Source organism: Myiozetetes cayanensis, unplaced genomic scaffold, assembly GCF_022539395.1.
Source record: "Myiozetetes cayanensis isolate MyiCay16 unplaced genomic scaffold, myiCay2020 scf17, whole genome shotgun sequence".
NCBI classification, from domain to species: Eukaryota; Metazoa; Chordata; class Aves; order Passeriformes; family Tyrannidae; genus Myiozetetes; species Myiozetetes cayanensis.
In genome coordinates, this window is record NW_026087378.1 from 8,800,398 (window position 1) to 8,828,124 (window position 27,727).

A 27,727-nucleotide genomic window follows, 5' to 3' on the forward strand; every position below is an offset into this window, starting at 1 on the left:
CCTTTTACACAGACACATAACAATCTAGCCTTTATCCCTTCAGCTGTGCAAGGGTAATGCATTTTCCAGGAGTGGAGGGATTTAGGATGTCTCTGGAACCATGGGATCAGCTATGAATGGTTTTATAAGATTATACATAAATATAGTAGATAAATAAAAAAACAACTAAAGCCATAAGCACAGTTCTTATGGGAGCTTCTTGAGCTGCTTCTCTCACCCAGGTCTCCCCTGGTTCCTCCTAGCTGTTGCAGGGAGGGGCTCAGGCTTGCCCTTGTCCCGAGGGCCCGGGAGGGGGACACAGTCCAGCCCCCCAGCTGTAGCGCCCGGAGAGCATCCCCTGGGTGCTGCCCGAGGGCTGGGCTGGGAGAAGAGGAGGAGGCGGGGGGCTGGAGAGCGGATTCGGCCCGGTGGGAGGAGAAAAGCGGCGGGCGGGTTTATAGGGCGGGCGGCGGCAGCGGAGCCGGTCCGTACCCGGAGCCATGCGGGGCCGGGGGCTGCTCTGCGGCATCGCCCTCTCGCTGCTGCTGCAGCCACCGCGCCGTGAGTGCGGGGTGCCCCCCGCCCTGCGCCGCTGCCTCTGGCTGCGGGAGCCCCCGGGGAGGGAGGGTGGGAGGATGGATGGATGGGTGGGTGTGTGGGTTGTTTGGGGGATCCTCCTGGTTTTCCTACAACCAGCGCAGAGCTCCTCTCCTCTCCCGCCCCGGCTCCGTGCTGTCCAAGCCCGGGGTGCGGAGGGGCCGGGGGTGCTGAGCGGCTCCTCTTGTCTCCGCAGCCGCAGCGCAGCTGCAGCCCGAGGTGGTGGTGCCGCACTGGGCAGCCCTGGGCGGCCCCGGCAGCCACAAGGTAGGTCATTTCTGGTTTGTTTTCGAGCCTCCTTGCCGTTACCAGGCGCGGGGAAGATGTCGCGGTTAGCGCAGCACCTGGTGATGCGAATTTTGGGTGTGTTAACCTGTGGCGATCCGCGGGGATGAGCCAGGAGCTGCTGCCGCTCCTCCGGATCCCGGGAAAGGCTGGATGAGCTGGCTGGCACATCTGGGCGTTGCTTTCACTCTGCCCTCTGCCATGCCTTAAAACCTCGATCTATATTTACCTGATCTGTGAAACGGTAGTGGGGCCATGCAATCAGTGGCATTTAGGGAACAGCTGAAGAGAGTCATCTGCTTTAGGGGGAGATAAGCCCAGAAAGCCATCTGTATCCTGGGCTGCATCAAAGGCAGTGTGACCAGCAGGGCGAGGGAGGGGATTCTGACACTCTACTCTGCCCAGGTGAGACCCCACTTGCAGTGCTGTGTCCAGCTCTGGGGTCCCCAGCACAGACGGACCTGTCGGAGCGAGGCCAGGGGAGGGCAGTGAAGATGCTGCAAGAGCTGGAGCACCTCTCCTATGAAGAGAGACTAGGAGAGCTGGGGTTGTTCAGCTCGAGAAGACTCTGGGAAGACCTTGTAGCACCTTCCAGTGCCTAAAAGATCTATAAGAGAGCCAGAGAGGAACTTCTTACAAGGGCATGGAGTGACAGGACAAGGGGGAACGGCTTTAAGCTGAGATGTCAGGTTTAGATTAGATATTAGGAAGGAATTTTTGACTGTGAGGGTGGTGAGGTACTGAAGCAGGTTGCCCAGAGAAGCTGTGGGTGTCCCATCCCTGGAAGTGTTCAAGGCCAGGTTGGATGGAGCTCTGAGCAACCTGGTCTAATGAAAGGTGTCCCTGCCCATGGCAGGGGGGTTTGGAACAAGACGATCTTTAAGGACCCTTCCAACCCAGACTGTGCTATGGTTCTGTGAATCCCAGCTGTGATGGTACTTCACTAAAATAAGAAAAGCCAACCAGTAGCTCAGGTGGGTTTAACTGTGTCTTAGACACAGTGTGTGTTGATACAGATCACAGCCCTGCTTCTGTTACGAGGATGGATGGTGTGTCAGTAGTCTCTGGCCATTCTGAGAATTGCTGAGGTGCCAGACTTAGGACAAACACAACTTCTCAGCCTTTGTGTTGTCACAATCAGAAGCAATTACAGTTGCATAACCAAATGAAAGAGGAAAAACCAGAGGGTGTTATTTACGTTGTGAATCAAAAAAAGGGGAAGCTTTATGGGAGATGCCATGATTTTTCTTGAGTATTTATTATTAATTCATTATTATTATTGTGCTGTTATTTGGGGGTTCTAAAACTTATTACTGTGTCATATTACAGCACAAAAGAAAGCTACAGTGATTCTCTCATGATCTTAATTCTCTTTAAAGTGCCCTTGCAGTGCTGCCTGCAAGTTTTGGTTCTGTTATTGATAGTGATGCAAATACATCTGGACAGCGTTTCCCCTTATATAAATTTGCTGAGTCTCAGGGGTTGTACTTGGTTTGTTTCAGGCAAATTCCTGTGGCTCTGAAATGAGTGTTAGCAAAGCTTATATGCAGCTGGGATATTTCAGTTACACAGCAATTGATGGACTCTGGGATTACTGAAGGAGAAGGGAGAGCGATATTCCTAATAATGATGTTTGCACAACCTTTGTGAAGAGACTTTTACGGTGATGGAGGCCCTCAGACCCCCAAGTGCTTACATTTAGTTCGTGAAACAGAATTACCCTGAGATGTACTGAGCATCTGTGGTTGTAAATGAAACTCTGACAGATCTATCATCAGAGAGCCCCATTCAGTCAGTCTTGCTTTATTTCACTTTCTGTTGTTCTGTTCCGCAAAAATCTCTTCCAACACTGATTCAGAAAATACTATGGGTTACTTTTCTCACCAGTTCTCATAATTTCTTTTTTTTTTTTCTTCCAGCTCAATAGAGAAGTGGGTTGTTATCAAATGAGTTATTTCTCTTCTGGGAAATTTGTTCATCCATTTCCTTTAAGAGAAAGCACTCAGACTCAGAAATCCTGAGCTGAGCTTAGGTATAGTGGTCCTTCTTTGAGGGAGGTAAAACCAGAGACCTCAGAGGCTCTTCTAGTTGGTCCTCTAGAAAGCATATTCTATGTTTTCTGTGTTTTGAATGATTCTTTTTTAAATGGTTGGTTTTAGTGTATGCATTTTCCATTCCACTAAGAAATTAGGGTCCATTCTGTTCAAGCAGCAGGACTTAGGGAGCTGGCTGTCCTGTGTCCTCCTTCAGAGCTGCAGATGGATTGCAAGCCAGGGCTGTAGTATGTGCCTGAACACACTAGAAAGTTGCTGTCATGGTTTCCAGTCCCTTGGCAGCCTGGGACTTAAACAACAGCAGCTGTGGAATACTGTCTTTACAATGGCTAGAGCCTAAAGGCATCCAAGGGACCCTGCTGCATGTCTTTTACTGTCTTTTTCTGTGAGTAAAGGAACTATGTGAAAATCTCTGGAAGGGATGTGAATCCCCCTGTCCTGAAATAGGTTCCTAAAAATGTATTTCTGCTGTGACAACAAAGGAAGCTTTGGTTAACTAGCTTGTTCTGGGGCACAGTGTACAGGACAGAGGGGTACAGCAACCTCCTTCCACCCAGCACTCCTTCCAAGCACTCCAGAACTGGCCTGTTCTGAGCCCATTATTCCTCCTGAGACACCAGGATCACTAGCTCAGGTACAGCATCCCAGCAGTGTGCCTGTACTGCTTCCTGGCTCTGCGTGGCTGTGCTGTGGGATGCAGCAGCATTCCTGGAGCTGGGAGCCACCATGGCCCATCCATCTCCTCCCCATCACTTCAGATCTGAAGTAGGAAGAAGGCAAGGAGTGGTTTAAGGTCAGCTGCAATTTCCAGGGGAACAATTTGTGTTTGTGGATGTGTTGGTAGTTATGATGTGTGAGTAACAGGTACCCTCTCCCTCACATGCAGCATCCACTCAGAGCTGAAGTTCTGGTAAAGGCAGAAGGCCAGGAGCTCGTCTTGGAACTGGAGAAAAACAGGTAAGTGTGATTGTGCCTTGCATTGTGATCTCACTAAAATAATGAATAAGGATTACAGTGGAATCAACAGGAAAACCTTCACTGACTTCAACAGGGTTTTGATAAAGACAGGATGAGGAAGTCCTTCTCTGGATTTCAAGGTTATTCCAAGTCTGAGTCCCCTCAGATGTTAATCAGCCAAGCAGCACTGACTGTAACAGAGCTTTGTCAGCAAAAAGCAGATGGTGACCTGATCCTCAGTGTGTAAACTTATTTTTGCATCATAATTCTTACTACAATAACTGTAAAATGTTGCTGATATGAAGTGCCCTATTTACCAAATGGCTCGGTGCTTTAAAGTCAGTGTGACTCTAATGAGGATTTCATTTGCTGTGATCCAAAGAGGTCCTGCTCTGCTTCCTAGGAGAAATGGTCTGACAGTTCCAATTCCATTAGTGCCTTTCATGCTAAAGTAGACTGAAAAACTACTTTTGCATTAAGGGAAATGCAGCCTCCTCACAGGCATGAGACAGCAATGCTGTGTGGTATCATAGGGCACGATGCATATTTAATTCAGCTGAAGCTGCAGGAGATTAAGGTAGGTGGAAGGATTCTGGTCTGGATGCTGCCCCAGAGCCCCTCTGCCCTGTGAGTATATTAATTTCCAGTGGTGGGAGAGCAGCTGCAAACTTAGCTCAAGAAGCCTGTCTGTAGACGTTCTTTCTTGTACTAGTTCTGATGGCAGTGCATAAACCTAAATGATATTCAGAGTGTTTTGGAAGAAAACCAAGTTTTTCATAGCCCTGTCTGCAGTAAAGCCTGAAATCTATGGCTGATGGAAGGAAAGTACCTCCTACAAGATGTTTCCTGTAATAAGTTACATAAGCTATGGAGAGATTCAGCGCTGCAAAAGCAGGGTGCCTTTGACAGGCAGTCATGCACCTGTGTAGAGCTAAACAGAAACAGCTATCAATTCTGTGTCTTTTGGCATCTCTCAGCTGGGAAAATAGAGACCAGGCACCATAAGCACTGCTAACTCAGCCCTGTCTAACACAGGAGAAATAGCTGTTGCTGACGACAGTGGTACCAAGCCAGGCTCTGAACTGAACCTGGAAGCAGCTGATGCTGCTGAGGGTCTGCTTCCAGGACTGACAGGTCTTGCTTATTCTGCAGTTGCTATGCAAAGGTGAATATTTCTGGCACAGTGGAAGCTGGCAAGAGAAAGGATCCTCGCTGAGTTAATCCATTTGTGCTCCAAGCATGGTGATGTAGCCTCCAGGTGCCTCTCGGGAGCAGTGCCATGCTATTTCCAGCACAGAAAAGCTCATTGCTGGTGTTAGTAAACAGAAATACAATAATAGAAGGTTTCTATTGTGCTTATTTCCTGAAGTGCATTTTCATTCATTGAGATGTATACACACAGGGTTAAGCCTGTGCACACACTTCCACTGCGGGATGGATCGCCTTGCTAGGGCTGGTGAAATACAGCAAGGGGTTTGGAGGTGTTTATTTTTTCATTTTTCATTCATTTTTTATTTTCTGTGGCAAAAGCAGGTGATTCATAGATAGCAGTGCTTCACAAGGGAGTCTTGCCTGGCCCAAAGTCTTTGCTCAAGAAAGATGATGATGCAGTGCCAAAATGCAAGTCTGAGTTTGATTTAGTGGAGAGGCTCCACTTTTCAGAGGCTTGTGAAGGTGCAGAAGTAATTTAGAGACACTTAGATTGAAAGTGGAATGATGAAGTCGTCCCTGAGAACCCTGTGGATGCTATTTATCAGAGAAAGTGAAATCGTCCAAGTGGGAATTGCCCCTTCAAAGTTGTCTAAAGTCTGTCTGCTCCTCTGCTCCTGGCTTTGAGTTCACATGGAAGTGGGCATAAGAGAACTGCAACTTCGATGAAGGCTTCTAAAATTAAAATAAGACCCAGAGTTCTGGGTCATTTAACTGCTCAAGCTGAGAGGAGATTTGGAAAACCAGCTTGGCTACCAAGGTTGGTGCTGTGCTCCAGCTCTATTCCTGGGCTCATGACAGGAGTGTGAACACACCTGCCTGGCCCCGGTTTTACTCTTGTATCCACATCCCAGACTCCCATCACTCAAACAAAGCATGAAATGATTGCATAATTTGGGTTTGGTTGGGATATGATTTACCCAACGTTTCCCAAAGCTAGAAAGGAGATTTGCCAAGCTACTAAAACTGCTCAAAGTGATGTTCTTGGGGGATTAGGCAGCCTTGTTACACATTCACCACTGTCCTTATGGAGAGACAGAGCTGATGAGATTGCTTTGAAGAGTGGAGGAAGTGTCATAATCTGTACAGCTTTGGTAGGGATGCACTAGCTTTGGAAGAAACGTGCTGGTTTCAATATGTGGAAGAAATGTTCACACCAAGCCTATGATTTCATATTCCATATGAAAAGGACATTGTGTTCATCCACAGAGGTGAAACACAGGAATTATTGCATATCTTGCTTCAGAGCTGCGCACAACCTTGTGTTTTGTAATAAGCTCAGCACAGATCTGCATTTGGGCTTCATATATTTACAAACACAGTTATTGCATTAGCATAATATTGCATTATTTCCTGCTTGGGATTTTGACAAGAAAGCAGAACCTCACTGTAGTTCCAAGCAGAGTTCATGACACTAGTTAATATTTCTGAATAGCGACAAAAGTATATCCCCCAAACGACTCAGGCTTGTTTTAAATGACTCAAAACCACGTCCTGCAGCTGCGGGATTGGAAAGCTCAAAGCTGCACAAACAACAAATATATGGAGAGATGCCTATAAAGCAGATTTAAATTTGGCTGGGGCTTAGGAGCGGAAGAATCTGAGTTGCAAACCTTGGATGAAAAGTGACTTTTTGTAAAAGGCATTTGCATTTGTTAATAAAAAGCAGCTTTGAGCCAAACAGGGAGGGGATGCTGAGAGCTCTCAATGTGTGTGGCAGCACTGCCTGGTGTGAGCCTTTTCTTAGTGGAGAGCTCTTATTTGCACAGCAGAAACCTGCATGGAATTTGTCTTCTAACCTGAGTTCAGGAAACGTATCAACAAGACTTCCCTCCCTCTTCTCTTCCACTTTGTGTCTCTCATGGGAAGAATGGACTTGGGAAAGGCCCTCTCAGCTGCCAAGGGTAGTGGAGGCTTCTCCAGGGGATGTCCCTGCCTGCAAGTGAATCCTGTGAGCAGCCTGGGTTCTTAGCTGCCTATTTTGGATGCTGCCTGCCCTCAGCAGCCATGATGGCGAGGGGCACTTGGTGGCAGAGCCCCAGAGGAGATGTGCAGCAACTGGCTGAGGACACTGCAGAGGAAGTCTGAAGCTCATCTGGTCTGACCTTGGGAGCCATCCAGATAGCTGGTTTTTTTTCCTAGGCAACTGGATCTGATAGGAAGTGGTATCATTCCCAATCTCTTCTAGCCCCACCTGGGTAGGGGATGATCACTCCCACCCCACTGGATGCTCTCAGCAGTACAGTAAGAGAACTGTGTCACTTGTATTTCACTGTTTCCTGCTTTTGCACATTTCCCAGACCTCTCCTACCAACTGAGTGAGGAAGAGGCAAAGTTGCTGCCCATTTCCGAGCAGGAAGGATATATGAGATTATTCCACTGATGGGCTACACATCATCAATGTCTAATGGTCTTCCTTTGTGGGGAGGGGATAAGGGTTGTGTAAAAGAGGGAAATTGAGTTTATCCTGCTCTACTGTCTCTTGGAGTCATTAGGAAAGTAGGGGTGGGACCTGGAAAGCCATAGCTACTTTTCAGCCTCCTGATTCCCTTGGGTTATTCAGTGATTCCTCTCTGTGGGGCAGAGAGGAAGACACAAGGAAGTGGAGCCTTTTAAATCTTTTGTGCACTGACACATTATCAGCCAGTTTTCCATTTATTTTATTTCCTTTTTCCTCTCTGGGCAACTTTTATGGTTCCTGTTGGTAAGCTGAGGGGCTGCTATGTGACAAATCTTGCTTGGGTCCTTCAACATGATTTACACAGTTAATGTCACAGATGATGCAGATGGCAAAAGGGGATGGAGAGTCTTTAGACTGTGGTGTTTTTCAAGAACTTAAAAATGATTTGTTTAGTTACATCTCAGTGGCTGGGAAGCTACTTTTTCCTTCCAAACTGCTGTGTTTGCACAATAAGCATATTCCTAGCAAAAGCTCTTGAGGAAGGGAGCTTAAGGGCTCCAGGATTCATCTGGATGGAACTCACCAAGAAAAAAATTTTGGATTTCACTGGTTTTATGAAGTGCCAGCTTTTGACTGGAAAATATTCCAGAGACTTGAAATCTCCCATTTCCCACTAGTGATGAATATGGAAAGCAGACCTGCCTGCTCATGTTGTCATAGGTCATGTGTTGGTCGTGTTCAAGTTGGGGTCACTTCAGGTTTTTTTGATAATAAATTCTGACCTTAGGGAACACTTAAGTGACTGGGAGGTTAGAGTTCAAATTCCCCTTCTTACCCTACTTGGATCCTGCTGAGAGACAATGGAGTGGGACCACAATTTGTAGATGGAAATACAATGTCTGAAGTTTCTTGGGAGAATCAATTCCCTCCACCCCCAGATGCTGGCAGCCTGGCTGGACAGATTTATTGTGATTTGAGGAAAGGGACAGGGAAAGAGATGTAAGAGACTGGAGGCTTTACTTTTCTTGGTCCCATGACTGAAAAATTAATGTTGATGTTTCTCACAAGAGCTTCATGGACCATTTGGTTTTTGGTTTGGGGGAGGAAATAAAAAACATGTCCATCTCCTAGATACTACTGGGTGTTTTTAAACTGGCAGCTGTCCATGCAGACCAGCCCCTCTGTAAAAATGAACCCAAACAAGATTGCTAATGGGACCAAATTATAAAAAAATCCTTCTTGCTCCAAATAGCAAGAGCACCAGAATGCTGCCAGGGCCCTCTGGGTGCCCGTGGGTGATCTCTGGCTGGTGGAACTGAGCATATTCATGGTGGTCCACTGGGAGGGAGGGTTCTGAGCCCCTCAGGCTTGTGCTAACGAGTGATGTTTCACAGGCAACAGAAAACTGCTCTCATTTATCAGGAAAATAGGGGTGAGGTTCTCCAGAGCAGCTGGGAAAAGTGCACTCCCTCAAGTGAACATGGTCATGCAAGAAGGGCCTTAATTTTCTTTCTGCTGTTTTTTGGGAGCATTTGGGTGTGCCGTGCAGCCCCTCTCCCCCCTGCTGCTCCTCTGCTCCTCAGCAGTGGCCAGATGAGCTGGAGGCCTGTTCTTGCACCATCCCCAGGAGTGCCACAGGGGCAGCTGCCTGCCAAGAAAGCCCTGCACCCTCCTCCTGTCTCTCCTGTGCAAAACCATCCGTTCATGAGTTGAAGTTATGTGACCTCCCTCAGCACAGAGCCAGGCTGCCATGTCCTGTCCGCTCTGCAGGCAGGGCCCTTCCAGGGAGCAGCACAGGGAGGAGGGCTTTGTGTCAAACAATGATATCATTGACAGGCTGGAGCAGGACCAAGATCCCTCCACGTCGGTCATCAGCAGAAACAGTCCCAAGCCATCTGTACATTATGGCACCGAGCCACTCTTCCTTCGTTTGGCTTCCGTGCTTGTGTTTAACCCGGCTCCCAGAGCTTTCCGGGGAACAAACCCTGCCAAGAGCAGGCTATTCCACCCTGAACTTGGATGCTGAGCTGGACCTTGGGGACTGACTGACCCTGACAAAAGCTGGTCCCTATTGGAAAGGTGTGAGGGACTCTCTAGAACATCCCAAGGGCCCCTGTGTAGCTTACCCTGGCCTCAAATAGGCTGCAGCTGCTGTCGAGGTTTAGCAAAGGAGAGCACTCCCATCCCAAACCAGGTTTTCCTCTGACTTCATCAATTCTTCATCCTGATAACTCCTCTAATGAGGGACTCTGTGCTGCCTTTTAGGAAGATGAAGTGTGCTAAGTGATCTGCCAGCTGCCTGACTGGGTCTCAGAAGCCTTTAGGTGATGTTATTTTGCATCCAAACTTTTGCAGCTTCAGTGTGAGTTCCTGGAGAAGGGGTCACTGAGACATGTAATGTAATGGAGAAGAAGGAATAAAATTGTGCTGTTTTTTCCAGACTTTCCTTTCACCCATCAAGGAGGTGAGCTCTGTGGTCTTCTGGAAATGGTCAAGCAGTTCCATCAGCCCTTTGCAGGGCTGAGCTTCCCTGAAATCAGCTGTTCAGCCTGGCAGCAATGTTGTCCTGAAATGATGGCAGATGAGGTTTTGGGGTATGCATGTCTCTCTCCTGTTTATCCAACAATTGGTACAGGTGGAGAAGAGGGTCAAGACTGGCTGGTAACTCTGGTGCACTCTGAGGTGGCAAGAAGGCTTGTTTGCTGTTTATTTACAGTTTGGTGCTAGCTGAGGAAGTGAGTTGGGCTGGGAATGAACTCTGACAGGCTCATAGTGAGATAGGACCCCAAGTGTGTTGCAAGATGTCCTATTGTTTTCCTCTTTCCTCACTGCCCTCCTCACCACACACTGTGCAATCCACTGTGACAGCCCTTCTTAGCAGTGCTGCAAGAACTCCAGGGCTCCCCTGAATTAAGGGCTGGGAACTCTCTTCAAAACAGGACTGTTTCAAGCTCAGAATAAGAAACTGCACTTTTCATAGGGAGCCTGTGGTGTAGGGTAGGACTCAACTGGTGGAGAGAGGCTTGAAAGTTGTAACATGGAGATGACACAGACTTTCACTTCAGCAGCTGTGCAAGCATCCCTAAAGATTCAGGCAGAGCTCTCAGCTCCTTAATCTACTCTAGAAGGGGCCAGAGCCTGAGTCTGAAGATAGGAAAAGATGTGCACACACCTTGTGTTGTGCAGCATCATCCTGTGCCCTGAAATCTGGTGTGCTGGGCTGTGGTGCTCAGCACAGCTCAGTTCAGCAGCAGGGCTGGGCAGCAGTGCCCTGGGGCTGGGCAGGAGTCACAGCACTGAGGAGTCTTAGGGCTGGTGCTGGAGGAGAGATAAAATAGCTATTCATAGCAAATGCTTTCCAAGAATAAAGGAGCAGGAAGAAAACATAAGCGTGCTTGTTTGAGAATGAGACAAGCAGGCTGTGCAGAGCCTCAGCTACTGTAAACCATGGGCTGGTGTCTGGCTGTAAGAGCACACACACACACTGGTTGAGTGTCTGCTCTCCTGACACAGACCAGATACCTGATACTGCTCAAAACAATTTCCTTGTTAATGCAATCTGTTGATTAAATATTTGTTTATTGCACCCTCATGCTGCAGTCAGGGAGATCAAGGGAGTTATGTTCTGTGGGATGGTGCTGTGGTGCTTATCTTCAGTTTACAGACCTGGGATAGCAAGCTCGCCTTCTGATCTCTGACAGCACTTAGTGATGAGAACTAACACATCAAAAGGTGGCAAAATTAGCTTTTCTGGGCTATGTTGAACTTTAAAAGTGGAGATGAAAGCTGTTGTATTCCTGACATCAAATGCCATCAAACACAACAGTGGCACATGGTTTTGTCTATCACCAAGCCATCGGTACTTATTCAGGTGTGGATGCCAGATGGGCAAAGCACTTTCAAACACTTTGATGAAAGGTTCAGTTTCCTGTCGTTCTGACCTAATTTAATTAGATGTCACAAGCACCCAATCCCTTATTTAAACAGAGAGGCTTTCAAGGTAGATTAGATCTGACTGCCACATACCAAAAGCCAGGGCAGATGGAAAAATCTCAGGGTTTGCTCCTGATTCTTCATCCACCCTAAAGAAATCAGACAAAGAAAAGAAGAAAACTTTTTTTCCCCTTGCATTCTTGCAATTCGTAGTTCTAAAATCTGGTGCATGGAATGCATTAAACAGGGATGTTGAAGGACTGAGCTGCAGCTGCATCTGGTAATGCATTGCCCAGGGTGCATGTGGCATCCTCGTGGAGGGCAAATGTGGCACTCTGGTGGCCTGACAGCACTGTGGGGTTGCTGCAGAAGTGTGTTTCATCGATGGGGCATGTTCTGTGATCCTTCTCCAAATCTTTGGAAGTCAAGCTATTGTTTTAAAAGACTGCTTTAAACCTACATTTATGACTGCTGAGATGGACACAGGATACGACCTTCTTGGTTTGGCCCAGAGTTTGACTTGCTGTACTTTTTTACATCACTGTTTAGCAAATGCAGATGTTTAAAAAGAAGGAGAAGGCTGTTTCCTCTGGAGCAAAATCAAAATGCTTTCTATTCAGTGCACAGGAGCTCCTTTTATAGACTTTTAGTCTGATACTGGGCTGAAGACAGGGAGAATATTGTGTACATGAGGATGACATGAACAAATTCAAATTCAAGAATCAGCATTTTCCTGGAACAAAGATGTGAATTGGCTTCTGGGCAGAAGTTGAAATGCAGATGCAGATTGGTTTATAATTGTACTCAGATTTGGGCACTGGAGGCAGTCTGGATTTGAGCTGAGAACACACATCAGTGCCCAAATGTGTCCTGAACTGGCCTGTGGTGAGCTTGTTAGGCTGGACTTGGTGCTTTGAATCTAATCCCAGTATATCTGGGGTATAACTTGGCAATAGAGAGGAAATTGCAGAGACTTGTGCCCATTAGGGGTCAATGCTGATGTTGGGTTTGTGTTTGTTGGGGTTTTTTTTGTTTGGTTTTTTGTGTGTGTTTTTGTGGGGTTTTGTTTGTTTGTGTTTTTTGGTTGTTTGTTTGTTTGTTTTTAAAGTTTCCATGTAAAAATGGAGTTGTTCACTTGCAGCTGTTGCAATTGGATCTTGGTGCCTGATTGAACTCAGGGACAGGCTCTCTGTTATTGTTTTAATTTAATAAATGGCTTGAAAGAGCACTTAGATAGCTTGCTGCACCCTTTCAGAAGCGGATGTGCTCCCTGAGAAGCGCTCAGCTCCTGCCAGGGCACACAGATTGATGTGGCAAGGTCAGCTGTGCTTCCGCCTCCTGACCCTGTGCCATCACAGCGTGCTCTGTGGCACGGTCCTGCAGTGGCTCTGGAGCCGCCAGGAGCTGCCACTGCTCCCTGGGGACAGCGTGCTAACAAGGGCCTAGCAGGCAAAACCTGCTGATGTCCCAGAGCAGAGTGCAGAGGTACAGCAGAGCTGGTGTCCTGGGAATACCTGCCTGCCCTCACAGGCTGCTGCAGTTGGTTTTGCACTGCAGGCAGAAAACAGTGACTGCCCCGAGTCCACAGCAGCGGCTCACAGCAACAGGAATGTTTACACTGACTGCAGGAAGAGCTGGATCTAGCTGATTTTCTAGCACCCCTGCAAAGCAGAAATCCATGCCTAAAGAAAGGTCTAACTGGCTTTCTTTTTTTTTTTCCTTTTCTTTCTCCCCTTCCGCTGTTTCTGCAGAAACCTCTTTGCACCAGGCTACACCGAGACCCATTACAGCCACACTGGGCAAGCCCAGACCACCCCCCTGACCCACACGGTGAGTGCAGAGCATGTTCCCTCCCACAGCTGCAGGGGAGACCAGGCAGGGGGCTCGGAGACATGGGGTAAGCTCTTCCTCCAGAGCCTTTCTTTGAGTGCACAGGTCCCCACAGCTTTAAGCTGAAGGGGAGGGTAGTCTGGCTTTCTGACCTGGGAGGTTCCAGTGAGAAAGCTGCTCCATCCCCCAAAAATGGTAAAAACATCTTGCTGTTTTGCTGAGCTCTGCTATGAGAGCCAAGGTCAGCCGCCAGCGCTGCTCCCCTCTCTCTGGGTGCTGGGGAATCATTTTTTCCTCGCGCTGCTCATCCTCTTGCTTTTAGTTTTGCCACTGGGCACTCCATGCTGGGGACCTTCCCAGCCTTTGGAAAAACAAGCCCCTGTGAGCTGGCTGCTGTTCAGTAAGAGTCCCATAAATCTCCCATCTCACGCGGGCCTTGGCTGGCTCTCTGCTGCAGCAGCACAAAGATGTGCATTGGTCGTGAAGCAAAAATAAGAGATAAAATCCCCATGAGATCATCTTTCCTAACGCTGCCCTGGGGTGAGGGGAAGGGATATGATGAATATGTTGGCGATTCTGCCCCAAAGCCTCCTTGTCCCCGCCAGAGGCTGTCTTTGTCTCGCCGGGAGCCCCAAGACAGGGGCTTACTCCCCCATTGCCCATGGTGTCACCCTCTGTGGGGCTGAAGTCACGTCCTTTGGGGCCTGACCCAGGGCCAGCTGCCATCGATAGGCAGCTCCTGTTACAGGGCAGAAAGCTTTGGGTCGTCCTTAGCGCTGCAGCCATCTGAGTTGCTTCCCTGGGGATTCAAAGCTCTCAGTTTTTACTGGCAACAAGGAGCTGTTTGATGCTCTGGCACAGGCCACGCATGGCAGCTGAAAGGCCACATTTCGATGCGGAGTCACAGAGATTTAGCGGTGACAGTCAGCTGCCAAACGCAGCGGAAAGAGAACAATTACTGGAGCACTGGCAGGGCCCGCACGGGACTCGGCGATGCCTAAATATAGCTCGTGTCCATCCCAAGAACTCCATTGCCAACCCTGCCTCCCTCTGCCTTCCAGGACCACTGCTTCTACCACGGGGTGGTGCGGGGCCGGGAGCACTCCAGCGTCACGCTCAGCACGTGCCGAGGGCTGCGGTGAGTGCCTCTGCCCTGCTCCTTGGTGTGCTGCCACCTGAGCTCTGCTCCCCAGCAGCCTGGCTGCCCTGTTTCTCTCTGTGTGGATAAAGCTGTTCTCAAAGGCCACCCACCCAACAGACCTGGGCATTAAAAGGAGCATGTTGGGGAAAACGCAGCAATTGGGGTGTCATTAGTAACCACAGCTCCTGGTTCCTTCCCCCTGGGTGCTGGCAACGTGGGCTGCTGCAATCACTGAGTTCAACTCAAGAGTCCACTGGAGCAAAATGCTCTTTTTAGTGACTCAGGGCTGCATCTGTTACAGGCAGGGACAGGACTCACCATGTCCCAGCCCAATGCTCTACACTAATGCAGAAACCAGCTCCTTCTCCCAGACTCTCACAGCTGGCAAGTTTGTGTTTGTGCTTTGGGGCAAAGTCTTCCAAGTCTGAATTTCCTCCTGGGTTGTCAGCCCTGCTCTCTGCTCTCTCCCTGGGTGGTGCCAGCACTGTGTGTGCATGTTGTGCACGAGAAACCTTTGCTTTGGCAGTGATGGAGTTCGTGGCAGGAAAAGAGGGGTTTTTGTCCTCAGCCAGGAGTAAATGAAGTGGTTCCTTGCAACCAAGGAGCTGCATTCATTTGCACCAGCTCAGAGTTTGTTTCCAAAACGTCACACGGGCTTTATTGACATTTGTGGTCATCTGCTCTGGAGCGCTGATTGGAAGCTGTGCTGATGGGACTGGCTCCAGCCAGGAAACAGCCTGGGCCAAAGCAAACCTGAGACATCTTCAGTGAATGTAGCATGGGCCAAAGAGCCCAGTGAGATAAACATGACAGTGCAGCCACCTGTGGCTTACAATAAATAATCCAAAAGCAAAAGCAGTCGCAGGTGTGCTGTGCTTCTGTCAGCCTGTGTTTTCCTAGGCTCTGCCTTCCAGCTGCAGAGGGACAGAGATGTTCACTGTGCCCAAGCAGCGGGGTTCCTGCATCCCTGAGTTGTCAATGTCTGCTGGCAACTCTTTGACATTGTTAGAAAACTTCTGGGGAGGCACAGGAGCTGAGCACACGTGGCTGTTCTCACTCTGAGCCTGCACAGGGAGGTGTGCTGCCCATTGAGCCACATGTCTTGTAGAGGGCAGAGAACACAGAGTTCCAGCTTTCCTGGCTGTAGCATGCTCATTGAGAAAACCAGAACCATCTGGCTATGTGCACTTGACTGCGAAAACTCTCTTTTTTCTGTTGACAAATAAAGTCTTCACATTTATCAGGTCAGTTCTGTTAGAGGCAAATTTCTTCTATTTGTTGAAAAGCTTCCACTGCCCTTAAAAAAAACAAACTGTATGTGAAAAAAATCAGTACTTCTCAGGTTAGCACTGTTACAGCACATACTCCAACAGTCCCTTAATGCCTGAGGCCCACTGAATACATTTTAGTATATGGAAGCTCAGGGATTTCCCCCTCTGAACTCAAAATATTCCTATCCTTTTTATTAATGAACTGACTGGCCTGGTAAAGATAAGTGTCTTGCTAGGGTCAATTGGGAATTCAGCAGCAGCAGCAGCAGAAGGATTTGTCTCCAGTTGCTGTGATAGTAATTAACTTTCCCTTTTATTGCTTCCCTTTTCAACAGAGGACTTATCGTTTTGAGCAGCAATTCCAGCTACATCTTGGAGCCAGCTCCCAACAGCCCAAACCAGCACTGGATTTACAGGGTGGACAACCTGAGATTGCAGAGGGGAGCCTGTGGCCACCAGGACACTGGGGATGCAGCTGAAGACTGGCTCAGGGACTTCACAACTGGGATGAAACCACCACGCCAGAGGGTGAGGGGCCTCAGCCTGGGTCCACGCATGATGCTCCAAGCCTGCTGTTCTCTGGGAGCATAGCTCAGAAAGTGAAGTCAAGGAGAATATTTAAGAGGGTTTGTAGCAAGTTGGTTGTGAAATAGCAGCTCCAGCAGGGAAATAAGTGAGTATTGGGGACTGTTGTGGGCTGTAGCTGTTCCTGCACAAATCTCTGCGTCCAACGCAGGAGCAAAGGGGTGGGCTGAGGACAGGCATGGGGCTGGCTGAGGACGTAGCTAAACTGACTTGTGATACTTGGTTGCTCTAAGTCAATCACATCTGGAGGTTCCTGTGTGTGATGGGGTGGGCTGAACAGCTAGTGAGAAACAAACTGGGAAAAATGGCCTGTACATATGCTTTGTGAAGAGTTTCTTGGGGTATGTTGGAGAATAACCTGTGTTGCTGCTCCTGCAGGTGAAACGGGACACTCTGCAGGCTACAAAGTACGTGGAGCTCCTGCTTGTGGCTGATTATGCAGAGGTAAGAAATGGGGTCATGTTTATACCAATGGAGCACCATCCCTCCTGCAGCATCTCCCAGGGCAGGGAGGGCAGCTGGAGCTCAGCAGGTTTCCTCTTGCCATCCCAATGCTCCCATCCTCACCAGCAGCCGGGGAGAGCTGTGTCTTGGTCACCTTTGTCCTAGCAGCCATGACCCCTCTGCCACCACCATCAGCCACTGTGGGCCAGGGGAGAGGTGCAGGTTGTGATTTGGAAGAGGGAGGAGGGTCAGTTCTGACCTCCCAAGGCAGCAGTGGTTGGTCCTGGTTATTGGTGGGAGAGATTGCCTTCAGCATAGGGGAACTTGGGGGTTTCCAGACATGATGTGCTTCTAACTCTGCAGCACACTTAATCTCCAGAGAAGATAACCATGATTATGCTCTGCTCTGAGCTGGTAGCAGATACATAAATAGACATTTTTAAGGCTCCAAATCACATAATAGGTCTGGAAGAAGTCGAGTGAAGTCAGCAGTCCCTCCCCCATCCCCAGCCTGGACAGCATGCCAGACACACTTACTGACAGTGCAAACCACACACTGTTTTGCTGATTGTTTAATCTCCAGCACAGACGGGAGTCAGGCTGGTCCTATCCATAATTTACAACTTGAAACTCCAGTAGGGAAAGCCACACAGTGCTCTGGGCTATAATTCAGTCTGAACAAAACTAAAGAGGCAGAACCTATTTTGGTTTCTCTATTAGGCAACAGGACACCAGGGAAACTGAGAAAACACAGGAACTGCCATATGTTGTTCAGCATTTTTGATTAGATAGGCTGGGGCAGACACCCTCACGATTGTTGTCATTAACTGCCCTTACTTTACTGTGTTCCCCACTGGAAGAAAACTCCCAGGTTTTGTCATCTGTAAAACAAAAATCTAAACATTTTGCCAATGTAATCCTTTGAATCAAACAGTTTGCTAAAGTTAACTCATTAATTGCCAGGTGATTTAAACAGGCAAATCGGTTGGATGAGCGAGATGTGATGAGCACTGTGGCAGCCTTGGCCTCAAAGATGAAGTCATGTTACCACACATTTTACCTGGCACCTTTTTCAGCTCCTTGTCAGCCCCTGGCTCTGGGGGCACTGATGAGTTCGGGTTGCTCCACTGTGTTACTGCCACTGCTTGAGTAACATCACTGCAGTGGGGTGCCAGGGGTGAATTCTATATAAACATGTACAGGGTGGGCTTACAGTCAGGTGTACAATGAAGGGAGACTTTCAGGCCTCACTTCATAGTTACCTTCTTGTTCTCAGAGTAATGGGACTTGTCTTCCTGGTTGCCTTTGTGCTGCTTGACATGTTTGTTTTGTTCAGTTTCAGAAGCATCACTTCAGCATTGAAGCAACGAGGCTTAAATTGGTGGAGACTGCTAATTACGTAGATAAGGTGAGTTTGGGGGTGTGTGAAATGAGGAGAGCAAGGCCCAGATCATGAAATATGAGAATTGTGACAGAGGAAGACTTGTTTCTTGGGAGGGAAAGTAATGTTTTGGCAGTTCTCCCAAGTGACTTGGGGAGTGGAGAGCATCTGCCAAACAACTGTGCTGTTGGACATCAAGAATGGGGTGGGGGAATCTCCATTCCTTACCTTGGAGCCAACATGAGCATCTTGTGTTTTACTGCATCTCTGTATTACATTTGTTACCTAAGTAATGCTTTTAGACAAGGGACTAATGTATTCACTCGAAATGGCAGAAAACTTGGGAAGTAGAGCTGGAAGGAGCCTTCAGAGCTCATTCTTCAAGTGCTACGCAGTGCTGCTGAAGTAAACATTCCTACTTTTCAGGTTTACTCCCTTCATACTCCCCTTCTCCCCTTAAACTCTTTCCACCACTCCCTTCACGCTGCTGCCCATAAATACTTCTCCTGTTTGTACTTGGTGTGGGCAGCAGATTATTTCCTTCCTTTTTCTAGGAATTTTGACATATCTAAAGATGAAATATGGTGTCAGTCTCCAGTCTTTGTTCTCTATATTATGTCTGTCATTCACTCAAAAATGAAAGTTCTATGTCTCTGTTACAGTCAAGTTTAGGTTTGTGGGTGTTTTCACGTTTCTCTCTGCAGAGCTATGGCACTGAGTTGCAATGCATCTCCAGAGGGAGCACCTCCTCTGGACATATGGATTTCTAGTATCAATTAGCAGGGTATATATTCAAGATTTAAAACACAGTAAAATAAATCTGTGGTGCTTATTTTACGATCTCTTTTCTCTATCTTAGTTTTACCGATCCATGAACATCCGGATTGCCTTAGTGGGGCTGGAGATCTGGAGTAACTGGAATAAATGTGATATAACTGAGAACCCCTACTCCACCCTGAAGTCCTTTCTGGCCTGGAGCAGCAAAGAGAGGGTGCACAGGAAACACGATAATGCCCAACTAATCACGTAAGTCGATTTCCCCTGTTTCTGACAAGTGGGTTGAGTGGGTGGAAAATTGCTTTGTAAGACTGTATTGTTCTAAGATTCAGAATGGTAGATTTATGTAGGGGCTGCTCAGCTAGGATTCAGCTCCAGCCCCCAAACACAACCATTTTAGGAAGAGTGGAGGTCCTGGGCTGTGCAGGGTTCTCAATACAAGTGCTTCAAAGTGCATCGCCATTACTGTGTATCGCAACCAGCTGCACGTGATCTGACACAGCTACATGGGCAATTTCAAGAAAATCCAAACCATAAGCAAGACCTGTAAAGGGGAGCTCAGCCCTTTGTGGAAGGCACTCATCCCTAGCTCATCACACTGAGACACAGGGTCCCAGTCCTGGGAGCTGCTGGCCTGTGACTGATGGCTGATGGCCCACTGATCTCATTAGGGCCAGCAATGCAGATGTCATTGGAAGAAAAAAAATTTGCAGCAACTCTCAGATCTCATTACCTCTTCTATGGTAATTCATCCACCAGAAAATAGTGGTGAGTCAGAGGACCTGTAGGACTGAAATGCAGAGATATATTGCCTTTTCTCTTGTTTTGTTTGGTTGAGGTGTTTTCACTTTAACTTTATTGTATTTTGTCTTCACCTGGCCATGTCCTCAGCTCAATATCCAGGGCTTCCATTTCAGACATGCTGTCAGGGATGGTGCAGAATTCCAGCTCACCAGGCAGGAGCTGAGCATGGCTGCACCTCAAAGGTGTTACCTAGTACTCTGTCAAATCCCTGAATCCCAAGCTGCCAAATATCATGCTTAGGGTAAATTAAGTATTCACTACTCAGCTAAGGATCCAGAAACAGTCTTTTCTGTGCTTGTTGCAAAGCTCAGCAGGAGCACTTTTTTGGCACCAGACCATTATCAAAAATAGGATTGTCTGGCTGGCCCATAAAACAAAGCAAGAGTCCAAGCAAAACAGATCTTAAGGCTTTGTAGCTCTGCTGTGATGTCCTGTACTTGAACATGCTACCAAAGACAACGTGTCCCCCTGACATTGTGTCTATCTATGAAGCTGTGCACTGCAGGGTTTATTTCTCTGCCTGCCTTCTCAAGTGCCTCAGTGCCATTTCATGGTCTTTCTGGGTTGATTTTAGGGGTGTGCCCTTCAAAGGTACCACGGTAGGCTTGGCTCCCGTGATGGCCATGTGCTCTGATTTCCAGTCAGGAGGAGTAAACATGGTAAGTAATGGCTAATACCTAATATAAAGTTTTCTTGCCAGCAGTGAATACATAGATAGATGCCTCCAAAAGCCCAGGAAGAAAATATTTCCTCTGAAGTTCTCCAGCTCACCTGCTTATAGGCAGGAGTACCTTCAGTAGATATTTTCTACCTGTAGTAAAGAGCAGTGCCACTTCCCCCACTGACACAGAGGTGCACAGGACAGGCACAGGTAAAATGCTGATGTGCCTCTTTGCCCTTGCACAGGACCACTCTGATAATGCCATTGGTGTTGCTGCTACCCTTGCCCACGAGATGGGACACAATTTTGGCATGAATCACGACTCAGCTGGCTGCTGTACTACCCCTGCAGCAGATGGAGGCTGCATCATGGCTTCTGCAACAGGGTGAGTTCATCTTACGTGGTCTCATGGGGAAATGCAAAGGGCTTTGTTACAAGAGCCTTGGTGGAGTAAGAACTAGAAATGCAGACTGAAGGTGAGTCTGTTGCTGCCTGCTGGAGGCAGTGTGTTTATAGAGAAAGTACTGCTGGGCAAACCCTGGATCATGGATCAGCAGCAATTTGCTAAATTCACAATGAACTGATTGCTGCCTGAGTAGGCTTTAGGCCTGAGCTTGGCCTTAGGTAATGTAGGCACCTGGCAGCATTTAGAAGTGGAGCTCTAGACTGGTAAAAAAGGAAAATTGTCCTCTTCTCTTTTCTTAAGAATATTCCTTAGTTTCAGTGAGCCTGTATTTGAAAGGGAACAAATAGTCAGCTTTGAGAGAAAGGGAAGCAAGAGTGACTCTAGAAACCCACAGGGGATTTAATAGCTCATTTTGGAAGAGGAAACAACATAATTCACTCACGAAACATGTCAGACAAATCCATTCACTTAAAGCCTTATTCCACTTTTCCTCAAGCCTTCCTCCTTGGGGTTTAGAAGGTTTTTTTCCCCCAGATATCTTCTTTTCTGTGTGTGGTTTCCTCTAAATAAGAAAAAAACCATTTATTTGAGAAGTGAAAATGTAGTGGCACGCAAGTGGCACACAGCATGCACACACCCATGCATGGTCATCCACAGAGTGCAAGGTTCTGGCACTGTAGTAACAGAAATTAATAATTCGTGTAACAGAAAATATATTCTTCAAAATGAGGCTGTAGAATTATTAAATTAAAGGAAAAATTAAATGTTATTTTTAGCAGTTAGGTTCAAGCAGTTATTCACAGGCTGAGTGCTGGATTCCAAGGCTTGTTCAAGCAGTTAGAAATAAGCCATAGCTTATTTCTGAGCAGGTAAGGACAGCCATGCTTGCCAAAAGTCAAATCTAACTCAACATATTTTGATCCTATAAAGTTAATTTGTTAAGGCCATTCTATTACTAGACAGTCTTGCAGTGCAGTCTCATTTTGTCTTCAAGTGTAATTCAGGAACATGAAATCACCATCTGCTTTAGCACAACTCCATAGATTTTGGCATTTGTCAGGATTTGTGTGTGCTCATTTCTGGTTCTCTAAATCATTGCCCAGATCTGCCTTGATGTTTTTTCTCTGCTGTCTGTGTTCAGGCACCCATTCCCCAAGGTGTTCAACCAGTGCAATAGAAGAGAGCTGGAGAATTATCTGCAATCTGGTGGAGGCATGTGTCTCTCCAATATGCCAGATACCAAGAAAATGTATGGTGGAAAAAAATGTGGAAATGGCTACTTGGAAGACGGGGAGGAGTGTGACTGTGGAGAGTTGGAGGTAACAATTGTTCAGATCCAACCATTTGGGGTTTAGTGGGACACAATGGGTTTTTTTACTTATTTTGCAAATACAGTTATGGGATCTGTAATCAGCTTTTCTTTGTGCAGGAGATACACACACCTTCCCTGTATGTAAATGCAAAGCAAGGTTCAGTATCATGTCCAACTTCACAGTGTGTAGTACAGAGCATCCCAGAACCCAGGGATGGTGTGATCCAGGGCTGAACAGAGGTGATGAAAAGTTCATTTAAAAAAGAGAAGAAAAAGTGATTTTAGATCACAGATCATTAAGGTTGGAAAAGACCACCAAAATCATTGAGTCCAACCTTTGATCACCACCCTGTCAACAAGACCAGAGCACTGAGTGCCATGTCCAGTAGTTTCTTGAACACTTCCAGGGATGGTGACTCCACCACTCCTCTGGGCAGCCCATTCCAATACTTAATAGCCTTTTCTGAGAAGAAATTCTCCCTGATGTCCAGGAAGAATTCTTCCAGATGTTACAGTCCCATATGTAAGTTCCCTTTATCTACAGCTCCATTCCTGATAAGGATGGGGCTTCTCTTAGCACTGCATCTCACTTCTCCAAATCCATCCTTTGACTAATAAGAGAAAAGGGAGCTGGAACCAGCAGCCCAGACTGTCCAGGTGCAATGAGCACAACCAATAGTATCTAGGCAGTCCATCAGAGGGTATGGCTGTGCAGTGCTGTGTGTCATGAGCACACTGTGGAAGGGAGGAAGGTACTTTGTTTGCTTGTAATTCGTCGCGTATGAGAGCAGATCAGTGTCAGCCTCACGTCTGCCCTGTAAACTCTGCTGCATCTCCCTGTCTTCCAGGAGTGCAACAACCCCTGCTGCGATGCCAGCACCTGCTCCCTGAAGCCAGGTGCTGAATGTGCCCACGGCAGCTGCTGTCATCAGTGCAAGGTGGGAGCTCTGGGTTTTCCTAAGGGGAGAGAGAATAACGGGGGTGGAATTGTGAGGCTGGAAACTGGAGGGGAAAGGGAGCAAATAGCCCAGTAGAGGTTAGATCCTCTCCTGGTTTGATCTTTTAGGTACAACAGCTACTACTGCAGTCAAACTGGTGGGGTTCCTTTCTTCTGGCTGTCTAATTTAATTTGCTCCTGTGATAACTTAAGATGAGCTGTGCATGCTGTTGGAATGAAGTCACTCTGCCTCTCCCAAACACTTAGGGATGGGGCTAATCAGAGTTAATATTTCTCTCCTTTGGCTCCAGAAGAAATCTAGACAGAGCTCTTGGAGCAAACACTTCCTCTGGGGTGTAGCCTGGATGCTGTCTTGGCTCCAAACCCTCTTTTCTGAGGTGCAGTTGAATTCCTTTAGCTCAGGTGCTTGCTGAAGAAATGCTGGCAAAGAGAATTATATATCTGTGACTGCTATAATTTTAAATCCCAGCATTCCTTGTAGAGACTGGTTAAAACATGTTTCTGATTTTGGAGCCAAAGATCTCAAGCTTTGACAGCAAATTAATTAAAAAATGGAACATAGGCAATAATTTCTCTTAGTCTCATTGTTTGCACATCGATTGCTTGCTCTTACTGACCTTTCCTGAGCATGTGAAAATCCACCTGGAGTCATTCCCTTCACAAAAGACTTGGAACAACTTCCTAGATGTAATTGGGTATGCCCTTTGTTCTCCATGTGCGTAGTGGACAGGAGAAGAATGAAATGAGTAAACTCATGGAGCAAGGGAGACATACACTATGCATTAGGAGAATGTCTCCAGCAGAAATGACAGGCAAACACTGGAACAAACTTCCCAAACAGGGAGGGTTTTGAGAACAGATTACACAAATGTCTGTCAGAAATGGTCCAGGCAAATTGGATCCTACCCAAGGGCAGAGCGAGATGGATCAGTGTCCCCATGAGATCCAGCAGCATCTGTGAATGATCTCACTGCTACCTGGGGAAGGGATCCAGTCATTAATTTGATTCCACACAGTTCACCCAGTTAATGAAATTATGGTTATATGAGTCACTGCTGACCTCAAAAAACCTCAAGACAAGGAAGATGAAGTGACACACATGCAAGATGCTGTCTTATCTACAGGGAGACATTGTGCAGACACCACAAAGAAGCCAAGCAATAACTCCCTTTTTTTTTCCCCCATTGTCTCTTTTTAGCTGATGTCTCCAGGAACTCTCTGCAGGGAAATGTCAGGACCCTGTGACCTCCCAGAATACTGCACTGGCGAGTCAGCCTTTTGCCCCCCCAACTCTTACCAGATTGATGGGGCTCCCTGCGACAGAGGAAGGGCCTATTGCTACAGTGGCATGTGCCTCACATACAGGGACCAGTGTGTGCAGCTGTGGGGGCCTGGTAAGGCAACAGGCAACCTTCTGTGGCATCCTGCTGTTATTCATCCTGTGCAAGGCAGTAGCACCTCCCATACCCGTTATCAGTGGCAAAGTCTGGGGAGCCTTTTCTCCTGCCTTACTCACCTGGAGAAGCCAGCAAAAATTTCCCATGCTCAAAGCATTCCAGAAAGAGAGCAACTGAGTGGTTGGCCTGGGGTGAGATGGGCTGCCAGGCTCCTCAGGAATCAGCCACAGCAGTCTCTTCCTTGCAGGAGCGTGGCCAGCACCAGATGCCTGCTTTGAGAAGGTTAATGCTGCTGGAGACATCTATGGGAACTGTGGGAAGGACATCTATGGGAACTACAGGAAGTGTGATATCAGGTACAGAGCAGAGTGGCAGCCAAGACCTGCTCATTGGAGAGTATGTTTCTATATATTACAAAATTATGGGCCAGTAGATAAAACTGATCCATGCACTGGTTTTACTCCCTCCCTCTGCCTCCTGGGAATCCAGCTGCATCCTTGTTGAACTTAGAGCCCTTAAAACTGAAGCTTTCAGTTCACCACTTTCCTACCTTTTGCATTTTCAAACATCTAGTTGATTTTTTTTTTCCCAAAAGCAACAGAAGAGGGGATTTTTAAAACTGTAAATGAAACGCGGCTTTCTATCTGAGACAAAACTTTCTTAGTATTAACTGTGGTTTTGTTGAGGTTGGCATGGGGACATCACGGGGACATCACCCCCCATCCATGGGGACTGTGAGATGGTACCATGAGTTCCCATCAGACACTGTTGCTTGGGCTGGTTCTTGCTCATCGAACAATGACTCACCGCTGCTGCTTTAATTTACGTGTGGAGCTGGTGCCTGCAAAACATCCAGCAGGCCAGAAATAATCACTTTAGCCTCTCTCTCTCTCTCTCTGAAATCAGAGATGCCAAATGTGGGAAGATCCAGTGCCAGAGCTACGCTTCCAAGCCCCTGCAGCCCAACGCTGTGGCCATAGACACAACGGTCAACACGCAGATGTGCCGGGGGACCCACGTGTACAGATCGGACAGCGAGGAAAAGGAGATGCTGGATCCTGGCTTGGTGCTGACGGGAACAAAGTGTGGGAGCCATCATGTAGGTACAGTTCTGCCTGAAATGGCTCGGGGGGAGGTTTCAGCATACCAGTTTTCCACGCAGAATGTGCTTTTCGGTTATCAAGCCTTTAATTTCTCATGTCCGACGCCTCTCTAGGAGATTTTTATATTTGCTGGAAAAATAATTTCTTAGAGGCTTCAGAGAAAAGAACACACACTACAGGCCTTATGTTCTTGACAGATGAAGTTCAGGGCCAGTGCTACATTTGGGATTTGCTAGTTGGTTGAGGTTGTCTTGCTTAGAGGTGAGACACACAATTAGAAATCAAGATATGTGATAACTCCTTCAGGGACTTGCCATGGGTAAGCCAAGTTATTGCCTGCAGAGCACCCACTCCTCTGATGCACATTAGGTGGGATTTAGGGATTAACTGTTTGCTTGGGAACCAGGTTACCTTCATGGCCTGTTGTTCTGCCCAGGGAATTAGCTGCATTTCCAAGGTGTCTGGGACCCCATGAGTGACAAAATAACACAAGGCAGTAACGCGGTAGAAAACTCACCAGTGCTGAGTGTTTGGATCCTTTCTCTGCAGGTTTGCTTTGAGGGTCGCTGCCAGAACACATCCATCATCTTTGATTTTGAAAGCTGTAGCAAGAAGTGCCATGGGCATGGAGTAAGTGTCTTCCTTTTCATCTCCATTTCAGGCTGGAGCAGGATGGGCTGCCATTCTTCTGTGGGTGGTTGTTCAGCTCAGTTCTGATACCATGTTTAGGTTTGCTCCAGACTTTGGCTTCTTGGTTATTAATTTGCACATTCCTTTCCTGTTTGATGCATTTTCTGGTCCATGAGCTTCCCTCTGACATATGATTTAAGGAGGTTTATTGGAGGGATATGAATTGCAATGAATGAAAAACAAGAAGGGGCAATCTCAAAGAGGAATCTTCTGGGCCCAGTTTAGATTGAGTGAAAAAAATATATCAGATTTTCCGAAGGAAAAACAGAGTAAAAATTCACATTTAGAACAGTTTATCCCAAACTGCTCTACAGTGCCCCCAGGGGATGGAAAGAAAAGACAGATATGAATGGCTCAAGCTATTTGGCCTAAACAATGAGAAATCTTCACTGGATGAAAGGAAGAGTAGTATCCTTCTATTTAGAGATAAGAGAAAGGTGTTTCTAAAAGCTGCATTTCTCCTGAATTCAGGTTATTGGTACTTCAGCTAAAGAACCCTTGTCATTTGGAGAAATGGAGAATATCTGAGGCAATAAGAGGCACTTTCACTCCCTGAAAAAAACACAATTTCCAGGCACTTAACTCCCTATTTATGCCCATGAGAGTTTCTTCTGTAGTGTTTTATTCAGCAATGGCTTAATTTGTTTTAGTTTGAAGGTTTCTTAGTAGCTGGCACTAAAGTCTCTGAATTCTCCTACTCCAGGTCTGCAATAACAACAAGAACTGCCACTGCAACCAGGGGTGGGAACCCCCGTTTTGCAACAAGGAGGGGAGGGGAGGAAGCTTGGACAGTGGTCCCCCCGCACCTGAAGGTGAGTGGGACCAACTCTGTGATGGTACCACTTCAGAAGGACCTGTGTTTGTTTGAGAGATTTTCATTTAACAAACTCTACTTTCTTTCCCTCAGGCTCTTCAGCAGTCGTGATAACTCTTGCAGTCCTGGCTCCCATTCTCCTTCTCATTGGAATCATGTTTTTATTCTATTATTTGAAATGCTGGAATAAATTTGCCATCTGTTCCCTAAAGAAGACACCACAGTTCAGGTGAGTTGTCAGTGCTGTGCTTTGTATTCTTGCACCCCCTCCCACCTTCAGTGCCAGGACAGAAGAGATTGTAAAGGCTGTGAGGAGTGTAACTAAATGAGTTTGTTGGTATAGTCAGTATTTGCTTCTCTTTTTTTTTTTTTTTTTTACTTTGGTGAAATTAAAATAGAAAATACAGGAAAAAAAAGAGAGAAAAATTTATCAAGGCAATAACGCTCTTTTCTTTCTCTTGTTGTCAGTGACACCTCTGGAACTGGGCATGCAAACCCTGCCTTCAAGCTGAAAACCCCCCAGCAGCAGAGGAAGGTAGGGCCAAGGTCACATTCCAACTCCTGGGGAAGAGAAGCAGCTGCCCTAAGATGTGGGATGTGGTTCCCTCTCACACCGCTGTCAGGGGCTGGTTTTAATAAAGAAAAAGATAGACAGACATCACCTGTGGCTGAAAGTCAGTGGGAGCTGAATGTAGTACCTGTTTTTAGGGATTTCCTTATGGGCAGGACCTGGGCTTT

General features: G+C 47.2%; 1 protein-coding gene across 2 annotated transcripts in view; it reads left to right on the forward strand.

Moving 5' to 3' along the window:
- The first annotated feature begins 465 nt into the window (after positions 1–465).
- Positions 466–27,727, forward strand: part of ADAM19 (ADAM metallopeptidase domain 19) — a 33,467-nt gene continuing 6,205 nt past the window's right edge. For both annotated transcript variants that reach the window (XM_050311920.1, XM_050311919.1), the window contains exons 1-20: positions 466–540; positions 773–843; positions 3,802–3,872; positions 13,167–13,245; positions 14,307–14,383; positions 15,993–16,185; positions 16,621–16,686; positions 18,023–18,094; positions 18,927–19,093; positions 20,223–20,307; positions 20,555–20,694; positions 21,857–22,034; positions 22,876–22,965; positions 24,184–24,379; positions 24,630–24,738; positions 25,289–25,481; positions 26,035–26,115; positions 26,879–26,987; positions 27,083–27,218; positions 27,458–27,524. In XM_050311920.1, the coding sequence (XP_050167877.1) occupies positions 480–540; positions 773–843; positions 3,802–3,872; positions 13,167–13,245; positions 14,307–14,383; positions 15,993–16,185; positions 16,621–16,686; positions 18,023–18,094; positions 18,927–19,093; positions 20,223–20,307; positions 20,555–20,694; positions 21,857–22,034; positions 22,876–22,965; positions 24,184–24,379; positions 24,630–24,738; positions 25,289–25,481; positions 26,035–26,115; positions 26,879–26,987; positions 27,083–27,218; positions 27,458–27,524 (2,241 nt within the window). In that variant the 5' untranslated portion in view covers positions 466–479. The remainder of the gene's footprint in view (positions 541–772; positions 844–3,801; positions 3,873–13,166; positions 13,246–14,306; positions 14,384–15,992; positions 16,186–16,620; positions 16,687–18,022; positions 18,095–18,926; positions 19,094–20,222; positions 20,308–20,554; positions 20,695–21,856; positions 22,035–22,875; positions 22,966–24,183; positions 24,380–24,629; positions 24,739–25,288; positions 25,482–26,034; positions 26,116–26,878; positions 26,988–27,082; positions 27,219–27,457; positions 27,525–27,727) is intronic.